This window comes from Xenopus laevis, chromosome 2S, assembly GCF_017654675.1.
Source record: "Xenopus laevis strain J_2021 chromosome 2S, Xenopus_laevis_v10.1, whole genome shotgun sequence".
NCBI classification, from domain to species: domain Eukaryota; kingdom Metazoa; phylum Chordata; class Amphibia; order Anura; family Pipidae; genus Xenopus; species Xenopus laevis.
In genome coordinates this window covers 127,718,521-127,729,310 of record NC_054374.1, presented here as the reverse complement: position 1 = coordinate 127,729,310, position 10,790 = coordinate 127,718,521, and the positions used below count along the sequence as shown (strand labels likewise).

General features: G+C 39.2%; 1 protein-coding gene across 1 annotated transcript; it reads left to right on the top strand.

Moving 5' to 3' along the window:
* The first annotated feature begins 779 nt into the window (after positions 1-779).
* Positions 780-10,588, top strand: wnt1.S (Wnt family member 1 S homeolog). The gene is made up of 4 exons (XM_018249998.2): positions 780-1,856; positions 5,684-5,943; positions 6,736-7,001; positions 8,150-10,588. The coding sequence occupies exons 1-4, from the start codon at positions 1,756-1,758 to the stop codon at positions 8,639-8,641; spliced, it is 1,119 nt and encodes a 372-aa protein (XP_018105487.1). The 5' UTR covers positions 780-1,755; the 3' UTR covers positions 8,642-10,588.
* The last annotated feature ends 202 nt before the right edge of the window (positions 10,589-10,790 follow it).

The following is a 10,790-nucleotide window of genomic DNA, read 5'->3' as shown; positions in this document are numbered from 1 at the left end:
TATATATATATATACAGTACAGTATATATACAATAGCACAGACTGGAAGCATTCACGAACATGGAAAAAGAATGAGTTTATTAAGCCTTCACATGGTTTCCCACATCAATGTGTTTCAGTTCTCCTTGAACAACAGTGTGGGGAACTATGTGAAGGCTTAATAAACTCAATCCTTCCTCTCCTTCCTCTATATTTTTATATATTTTTATATATTTTTATATGAAATCATCCCAGCTAAGCAGTTCACAGTTGTTCTTAAAAACAAACGCTCACCTTTCAATTCACTTTTAGTATGTTTAGCTGGACCTGTGCTAACAACTTTTAAATTGGTCTTTATTTATTTGTTTATTTAGTATTTTTCCTTTTTTTAATGAGCCTACCTGTTCTGGCTATTTTGAAAATGTTGACTGGCGGTTGGAGGTCACTGACCCAGGAAACAATCAATCAACTGACTGGGAGGTTTATAATGTAATATTATTTTTTATTGCTTATTCAGTTTCTGCTATTCATTTTCTATTTGACCTGCTCCTGGTTGCTATGGTAATTCATGTATAGCAACAGATAGCTGTAGAAACATACATGTAATTAAAAAAAAAAACACTAACATTTAAAAAAGACCAAACGCAAAACAATGATGTTATCTGTAGAACAGGGGAAGTTAATATGAAGGTGAAGTAGCTCTTTAACTTGATGGCCAGGCATCCCCACGCTTGAGGCACAGCATGTTGGTAACAGAAACATTTAACCAGAATGACGTAGAGTATGTGGAACTCCTGCCAAAAACAGAAAAAGTAGCAGAAAAAAAAAGAGTCAAAAGGGAGAAAGCCACCAGAGAAACCTCAGAGATGCTCAGTTCCTTCCCTTGACAGAAGCCTCTAAAGGCACAGAGATAGGATATTTCAGGAAGGGGAGAGGCAAAGAAAAACGTGTGGGATCAGGAGAAATAAACTGAGCTGCACACACTGGGCACAGCAATGGCAATCATACATGGCAGGAGGAAGAGGTCGCAGGGAGTTGTGCCCCTCTATTCCATGGCCAATGTCTGCCAGGGCCACAAAGATTCAGCAGCTCATTAAAGGCCCACACTTGCTAGTTGGGTGATACACAGGAGGCATCAGGGGACAAAAAAGGCTTTTGATGATATTTTCACCATCTCAACATTGATGAGTAAAATGTGGAGATCATGTGGGGGTGGGAGGATTTCCCCCTGTGCCTTGGATTTAGTGTCTGTCATGCAGAGAAGGATTGGGGAGGAATTGTACAATGACTGAGCTGGGCTCTATGGACATTAAGGGTATTAATCTCTCTCCCCACCTCTCTTTCTCTCTGGCCTTGTCTGATGGAAAGACAGCTCCTGACCGCTGTGTCACCTACACAGTAGGAGCAGAGTATGTTCCCCGCTCCTTATTGTTAGGCTAAGGCGAGGTCTTCTTATTTAGCGCTTCTTATTTAATGCTACTTATTTAGCGCTACTTATTTAGCGCTCACCAGGTTCTCCAGAGCTGCTCTCGTCTCTGAACTGGCAAGTCTGCTGCTGCTCAACTCACCGAACCTCTCAAGTTGCTCAATTGGTATTTAGTGTGACCACCTCAAATTAATCAGACTCCGGGCACTCTCCTGCGCTGTCATTCTTCATCGGGACTGTATTGACAAGAAGCCCAGGTAACCCCCTGAGACCTGCACCGACCCTGCCGACCCTTCCCCTCCCACCTGTTGCTGTTGCTGCTGTTACCTTGTGCGCTTCTCTCCAGAGCAATGAGGATCCTCACTTTCCTGCTCGGCCTGAAGACTCTGTGGGTTTTGGCCTTTTCTTCTCTGTCCAACACCATCGCGGTGAATAACAGCGGCAAATGGTGGTGAGTAGCGCAAAGGGCACATTTTTTTTTACTAAATTGCAGCAACACATGAGCAGGTTGGGGTTTGTAGTTCATGAAAGGTTGGAGGGACACATGATGGCTGAGTAGGCAATACTCATATATTAACCTTAGTATCTGAGGAATTTGCTTTGCTTTCCTATTAGATCTCTCTATTCTGTACTGACACTCTGCTCCTAACTTATTCATAGACCTCACTGTCTCTGAGACACAAAGCAGCTCAAGTTGTTTGGAGTATGGGATGCTGCAGAACACACATTCTGGTATCCATATTCCATTTATGAAAGGAAGCATCTGGCAGGGCAATGGGCTGATTCTTACCTTCCTGCATCTGAATCTTGCCTTGCTCTCTATGTAACCCTGCACCATCCCAGTATTATCCTTTCCCTACCTGCCAGCGGCATTACTTTCACCATAGCTCATTCACACCCAGAGCTGCTCTGCTCCCAACACACAGTTCTGTACCCAACACCCAGTGTATCTAAATTACAGCACATATAATGTGAATTTTTTACCAAAATTATAGACAAATCATAAGCTCCGAAGCCAAAATTACAATGTAGGCAATTGAGTTTGCTTCTGAAATGATAGCTTTCAGCTTTCACTGCTGCATACATTCCTGCAAACGCTACTTTTACTCATCCTTGTATAGCAGTATATTCAGCCTGTACATACCCCAGAGATACAATATATTCAGCCTGTACATACCCCAAAGATACAGTATATTCAGCCTGTACATATCCCAGAGATACAGTATATTCAGCCTGTACATATCCCAGAGATACAGTATATTCAGCCTGTACATATCCCAGAGATACAGTATATTCAGCCTGTACATATCCCAGAGATACAGTATATTCAGCCTGTACATATCCCAGAGATACAGTATATTCAGCCTGTACATATCCCAGAGATACAGTATATTCAGCCTGTACATACCCCAGAGATACAGTATATTCAGCCTGTACATACCCCAGAGATACAGTATGTTCAGCTGTAAATACCCCAGAGATACAGTATATTCAGCCTGTATTTACCCCAGAGATACAGTATATTCAGCCTGTACATAACCCAGAGATACAATATGTTCAGCCTGTACATACCCCAGAGATACAGTATATTCAGCCTGTACATACCCCAGAGATACAGTATGTTCAGCCTGTAAATACCCCAGAGATACAGTATATTCAGCCTGTACATATCCCAGAGATACAGTATGTTCTGCCTGTACATACCCCAGAGATACAGTATATTCAGCCTGTACATACCCCAGAGATACAGTATGTTCAGCCTGTAAATACCCCAGAGATACAGTATATTCAGCCTGTATATACACCAGAGATACAGTATATTCAGCCTGTACATATCCCAGAGATACAGTATATTCAGCCTGTACATATCCCAGAGATACAGTATATTCAATCCTCTATATATCCCAGAGATACAGTAAATTGATTGTTTACATATCCCAGAGATACAGTATATTTAGTCTTTACTTTTCCTGGAATTACAGTATATTACACAAGTTCCTCACATAAAGTAAATAGATAAAATTATGGTACATTCAGCCTGTATTCTCCCACAATTACAGTATATTCAACCTGTACTTCTCCCTTACTTGCAATATATTCCACTTTCTGCCCCCTCTCATAATTACAGTCTATTAAAGGGGTGGTTAACCTTGAAGTTTACTTTATGTATGTTATAGAATGGTCGAATCTTAGCAACTTTTCATTTGGAATTATTCCCTTGGCTTTTCCTTTGCCAGCTTTCAAATGGAGGTCATTGACTCCAATAGTCAAAAAACAATTGCTCCACGAGTGCTGTTTTTTTATTCCTAATCTTTCTATACATTCCCTCTCTAATTCATCTCCCAGTCTTTCAGTCACACCACTGATAGCTGCTGTAATTCCAAACTTTGCTGTTTTTGATGTTTCTTATCTTGTAAATTTCACAAAAAGTATAATTTAAAAAAGCATATTGCAACCAGTAAAGTTAGTCATGAAAACATCACTGAGAAATAAATTGTGTAATGTCATACTGCAAAAAAATAAAAAATAAAATAAAAAAATAAAAAAGCATATTGTCTCAAAATATCAATCTCTACCTCCTGCTAAAAGGAATATTTCTTTCCAGAGTTGTATTTGTTTTACATTTACTTCTCCCAACAGTTACAGTATAGTCAGCCTATACGTCACCCAACGTTACTGTACAAGGGGATGTCAACCTCAACAAAACAGTTTGCCCAATGAAAGAAAATGTCATTCTAAGCAACTGTACAATAAACATTGCTCAAAATTGTTTAGTGGTGTTACAGTTATTTGTTATTGTAATTGCTATAGAATTCAGTGTCTGCTGTCCCTTGGCATTTTGTGCCAGGATGCTCTGACTTTTGCAACAACGTAGTAAAAACCAGCTGATTATCAGATCTGTCTCGGCTTGAAATCTGTTACATTGTTTAAAATTTCAGAACCAGAGAGTAAAGAGGGCCAGACAAGTACTGGTTTCAGTTGCAATTACATTTACAAATAACACCATTTGAAAATCTGTGATTAATATATATGTGATTAATATATAAAGGAAACTTGTTTAAAATGCAATTTTCAAAAATTCCAAATTTCATTTACATGCGCTACAGCACGAGGGGAGCTCTGAGAATTATCCTTGTTTCAGTCTGGTTATCTAGCTGCAATATATTCAACAGTACTAAAGCCATATTTAAAGTATATTTTGCCTGTACTCTTTTCAGTCACGTAATATTAAGCCCATGCTTCTCCCAGTTACAGTATATTCAGCCTGTGCTTTGTGCAATGTTAAATTCAACCTGTACTTTCCTATATTTATAGAGTATTCTGCCTGTAATCCTCCTAGAGAGTTGTTATATTTAACTTTTCTCACAGTTACAATATGTTCAGCCAGTGACATAATTCTTACACGAAAATATGTTACAATACATTCCCTTTGCATGGTTTTCAAATGCACATAGTGTACTGCTCCTATTGTCTGCTAATGCTTTTCTTCGAAAGCTCTGCAATATAGCAGAAAGATTTCCAATAGTTTCCTATTTCCTATTTAAATAAACAACAAATAATAAAACTAATGATAATAACACAGTATTATGTACTAGCTGCTTTTTTAACATTTAACATTACACTGTATCCAACTTACACTATCTCAGAAGCAGCTGCCACATACATGGAAAGTGGAGTCTATAATATAAAGTCTCTCATGTTTTTTTTTGTCTGTTTTTATTGAAAATGGACTGGAGTCAAAGTTTCTCTTGTTTAAAAAAAATGGACAGTATAACCAGTTTGTATTTCTCGCAAAGTATTCAGTACACTGCTTCTAAATTTAGATGTGGAATGCTGGAACATTGGCTGCATGTTCCAGTAGCCCGTATTCCAGGATGATGGTCAACCAGAACTGCTTTCAGCATTCAGAGTGTGCTTTTTTCTAGGACTATGGGGTACTAGCCAGCACTATATATATACATACATACACAAGATAGTTGTTGTATTGTTTAAAAGCTGCTGGGGGATTCTGGTGCTTCCTTCCCTAACTTCAGTGCTCATTTATTACCATACCTCCTTATCACTATTCCTTCAGAATGATACTACATGAACCTTTCCAGGCCTGCAGTGACACACCACTGCTATCAAGCTTTACAGATCCTGTACCTGTATCTTCCATTTTTGGAACAAATAGACCCTAAAAGTGTTGAACTGCATTCATTAAATACAATCGTATGTTTGCATTAATGTACATATGCTTCAATAACTTGTTTGGCCTAACTGTTTTATATTCTGCAGGGGGATAGTGAATGTGGCTTCTGCAGGGAATGTTCTTCCTGGATCAGATGCTCGACCTGTTCCTTTAGTGCTAGATCCAAGTCTGCAGCTTCTCAGCCGGAGGCAGAAACGTTTAATTCGCCAGAACCCAGGAATCCTCCAGAGTATAACCCGAGGCCTACACAGCGCTATCCGAGAGTGCAAATGGCAGTTTAGGAACCGGCGCTGGAACTGCCCCACTGGAACTGGAAACCAAGTTTTTGGAAAGATAATTAACAGAGGTGAGTGTCTATGATCTAGAGACCTGTGAGCCACATTCAAATGTAAATAGAGTTGGGGAGCAACACAAACATGTAAACAGTTCCTGGGGGTGCAAATTATTGTCTGTGATTGACTATTGGTAAACCCTATGTGGACTGGCAGACTACAAGAGACTTGGTTTGGCAGTACACCTGTTTTTTATGCAACCGAAACTTGCCTCCAAGCCTGGAATTCAAAAATAAGCACCTGCTTTGAGGCCACTGGGAGCAACATCCAAGGGATCTGAGAGCAATGTTCTCACAAGCAACTGCTTGGGGATCACTGATCTAGAGTGATGAGCAATGAGTGGAAAATGTAGCTTTGATGTACTTTTGCACAGAGTAGAGAGGATGCCAACTAATTGTCCCAAGGTGATTTTAGTATTGGTTAAAAAAGAAAAAGAGAGAGAGAGATGAGGATTAATTAATGTAGGGAAGGCTTATATGTAAAAAATATTTTAAGGCAATATATAAAATGTTTATTAGCCGTGTCAATTTTACTTAATTTTTCTATAAACATACCATAACATTTTTTTTCCTATTGGCTTTTCTGCACAAAGATCATATTTAGTTAGGGGAAGGTCTTACAGAGCATTGAGCTAAAGAGAATTTTTAAGACTGTTAAAATAATTTTAAGTCTGTTAAAATAACAAAAATATGAATGAGAGGACTCTACTCACAGTAGAAGCTTTGACGAATTAGATGAATTGTCGTTAGTGTCAGGTTGTCCCTAAGTGAGTGCCTTTGATAATAAGTCTTTCTATCATTCCCCAGGCTGCAGGGAAACAGCTTTCGTATTTGCCATCACCAGTGCAGGAGTGACTCATTCTGTAGCTCGCTCGTGCTCGGAAGGTACCATTGAGTCTTGCTCATGTGACTACAGGAGAAGAGGTCCTGGAGGCCCAGACTGGCACTGGGGTGGATGCAGTGACAACATTGAATTTGGCCAGTTCATTGGCAGGGAGTTTGTGGACTCCAGTGAGAGAGGGAGAGACCTGAAATACCTGGTAAATCTGCACAACCATCAGGCTGGCAGATTGGTAAGTCTGATGTTATCATGGAACAGGAACATTTTAATGAATTGATCAATTAAATTCTTGGAATAAATTTCTAAGTGCACAGTGCTGCAATTACAGCACTATTATGCCCAGGAGCAAAATGTTTTGAGCTCAAATCTGATTCATAATGTATGGGGGGAAAATGAAATATAATGAAATTGCACATACATCATGAACTCTAATGCACCCACTATACTCTTGAGCTTCTCAGTAGAAGTAAATGAATGCAATTTTGGAACCCATCAGGAACTGGCTATAGATATTAATCCTGGGGATTGCTAGTTGACATGGAGTTTTGCACTTGTTTCTGACCATAAACTTAGAAATATGGTTAGGAAGTCCATTTTAAACAAGTCATATTTGCTATAAACATTTTTACCTGCCAATGACAAGTGTGGACAGTCATTTTCCAACATAGAAGTTCAGCTTCATTGTGGGCAAAATAACCTGACAACTTTAACATCTTCTTCTTCAGAAGTGACCAAATCACACAATATTTGTCTATTAGGCCAGTGGGCTGTATTGAGGGAATACCAACATGTTTGAGACATAATATTTTTACACTATACAATGAGTGATTAAATGTAGAGTAGTGGCAAGCTCAAATGTTCAAATGAAATATACACAAACCTAGAGCCAGATAGCACTTATTTACAGATTGTGTTTATCTACATAGTCACAAAAAATGCAATCAGAAGGCAAAATTATTGATTACAGCCCCCCCCCCATATACCTGCGGTATACACAGGTTTTATTCTTGCACATAATATAGTGGATTATCTTTGCACTCCATCTGAAATACAGTGTAGTCTAGAGCAGTTATAACAATCTACTAGTTGTAGAGGGGAGGGCAAAGAAGGCATCTTCCTTGGCCCAAAGCAGAAAGAAAATATAAGTGAAAGCACAAAGGAAATATTTTAAAAGTATTTGAAAATTGCCAACCAATGGTTCTCCTGTTACTTTTATCTTACAACTCCCAGTACATCCCCAACATGTGAATGCTGGGTGTTGGAGGGTGGCTGGTTGCATGTCATTGGGTTACATTTTTTCTTCAGATTATATATCATATATGAACAGCCACATTGTGATGTTTTTTCCTTTTGCATTAATAGATTTGTTCTACTTTATAGACCGTGCTAACAGAGATGCGTCAGGAGTGCAAGTGTCATGGAATGTCAGGATCCTGCTCCCTTAGGACATGCTGGATGCGGCTTCCCCCCTTCCGTTCAGTTGGGGATGCTCTGAAGGACCGTTTTGATGGAGCCTCTAAAATCACCTACAGCAACAATGGCAGCAATCGATGGGGTTCCCGCAGTGACCCTCCTCATCTAGAACCTGAGAACCCCACCCATGCTCTGCCATCATCCCAGGATCTTGTCTATTTTGAGAAGTCTCCTAACTTCTGCAGCCCTAGTGAAAAGAATGGAACTCCTGGGACCACAGGGCGAATATGTAACAGCACTTCATTGGGATTAGATGGATGTGAACTCTTGTGCTGTGGTAGAGGATACCGGAGTCGGGCTGAAAAGGTCACGGAACGATGCCATTGCACGTTTCACTGGTGTTGTCATGTAACCTGCTTAAACTGTACTAGCTCACAGATTGCCCATGAGTGCTTGTGATACCCTAAACTGAACTAATTTCATATATGAAAAAACCTTCAAAACTGAAACAAAACAGGGGACACACAATACTGTAAAAAAAACCTCTTTATATGCCCTTTGTTCTCAGAATGGTGTAAAACACATGAACTTGCATTGCCTAACTTTCCTTTATAGCACTGAAAAAGTAAGCAACAAATATTTCTATGTCCTATATTATATGTCCTTTCTCTTAAGACATTGCTGGATGGAACTAAGAGCACAAGGCATTCATATCACCAAACTATGAGTATACTGTATAACATATTACTCCACTGACAACTTTAACATATGATGATTACTCTGAATGTAGAAATTCACCATGCAGTTAGCACTGATATTCACTGATATTCCTGCTGTAGTTGAACCATGAATTGTAGTGCACTGACTTACGACCTTTACATGTTCCTACATATCCTGCTGATGGATCCCCTTATTAAATATTCAAACAGAAATAATACAGCACATTAACTGTATTTCAAGAGATGCAAACAGGTCAACTAAATGATATTTCAGATGGAGAAAACTGAGTTGTTACTGACAATGAAATTTTTTTTTCTTTTCCAATTATATTTATTGGCATTCGAAAATGCACAATGACAAATAATAACAGTGCATAATAATTGCACAACAAAAGTAAGTTAGCATACTTAAGATGGATAAAAAGAAATAGATCACAATGCAAAGTAAAATGGAAACATCGCAAATTTCAGAACTAACTGCAAATGGACAGAATAACACTTTCCTCTCTATCATAAAAAGAAATGAATGATGAAAACATAAGCTATGGAACATCAAGGGAATAGAACTGGACTGGAGCTTTGGGGGCCCACCAGGGCTGCAAACGAAAGGCCCTCCTGGCAGTCCCCGGGGGAACCCCTCCCGAGCTCCAACTCCCTGGCCTGCCGCTCACTGTTCGCACACGCGCGGACACATCACGCTGCTCCAGAATGCTGAAAAACTGAGCATACGTTCATTTCTTAATGGCACGTCCGGTGCAGGGGGAGCAGGTCTGGGCTGGCGGGCCAACCGAGTATTTTCCCGGTTTCCCGCCGGCCCAGTCCGACACTGGAATAGAATAGAATGCTCTCCAGGAGTGTACATGAATTTATTAAACATCAGTTTGTCATTAGAATTCAAAGTATCTAAATAAGGGGACCAATTGTTCAAAAATTTCTTTCTAATTGCAAAATTTCCATATCTAAAATTGATAGCATCCTGTAGATGGACAATGACATTTTGACTTTGCAGTTCTAGCTGTTGTTTGATTTGTTTATGTGAGGGCCACTTTATACATCATTATAAGCATACAAATGGTTGGGACTTTGGCACATATGAGTTGGTGAATATTTGTATTTGCGTACATAAATACAAGATATCAGATATATATTAAAAAGACATTTTTCATGAGTTTAGTATATACATCAGAGATATCCAACTTACAGGTCACTAGCTGTTGTTGAACCCCACCATTCTACCTGAAGGTGTAGGGACTTCTGAGAGTTGTAGTTTATAAACAGCTATCAATTTGCAGATTTGATATCTCTAAGTTCTTTTATGTTCCCTTAAATTAAAGCCTTTGCTTTACTAAAATTCCCTTGGACTACCAATCTCTAATTCAGGCCCAGAAAAATACCCTGCTGAGAATGATATTAACATCTTGCTGTACATGCACTTGCTCTGCTGGAAAACTGATGAAAAGCAGGTTTATTAATTCAAAGTTGGCAAAAGGAGGAATCCCATTTGTGAGTGTGGGGGGGAGAGATCAATGCACCCCAGGGGCCCATGCACTGAGATGAAAACGAGACAACCCAGCTTATTAAAAAATATATATATTTACTGTAACACAGACTTTGTGTTACAGGCAGGAGAAGGGACATTTACATTATGTGTTGAACTATATTAGATCCTATTAAAGGAAAACTATACCCCCCAAACAATGTAGGTCTCTATTAAAAGATACTGAGTAAAACAGCTCATGTGTAAAACCCTGCTTCATGTAAATGAACCATTATCATAATAATATACTTTTTTAGTAGTATGTGCCATTGGGTAATCATAAATAGAAAATTGCCATTTTAAAAAATAAGGGCCGCCCCCTGAGATCGTACGATTCACTGTGCACACATAC

What these genes read in the sequence shown, in the direction of transcription:
- wnt1.S (XM_018249998.2), top strand. Translation starts at nt 1,756, where the DNA reads ATGAGGATCCTCACTTTCCTGCTCGGCCTGAAGACTCTGTGGGTTTTG. An exon ending in AATAACAGCGGCAAATGGTG is followed by an intron (nt 1,857 to 5,683) that starts GTGAGTAGCGCA and finishes TATATTCTGCAG; the next exon opens with GGGGATAGTGAATGTGGCTT. An exon ending in TGGAAAGATAATTAACAGAG is followed by an intron (nt 5,944 to 6,735) that starts GTGAGTGTCTAT and finishes ATCATTCCCCAG; the next exon opens with GCTGCAGGGAAACAGCTTTC.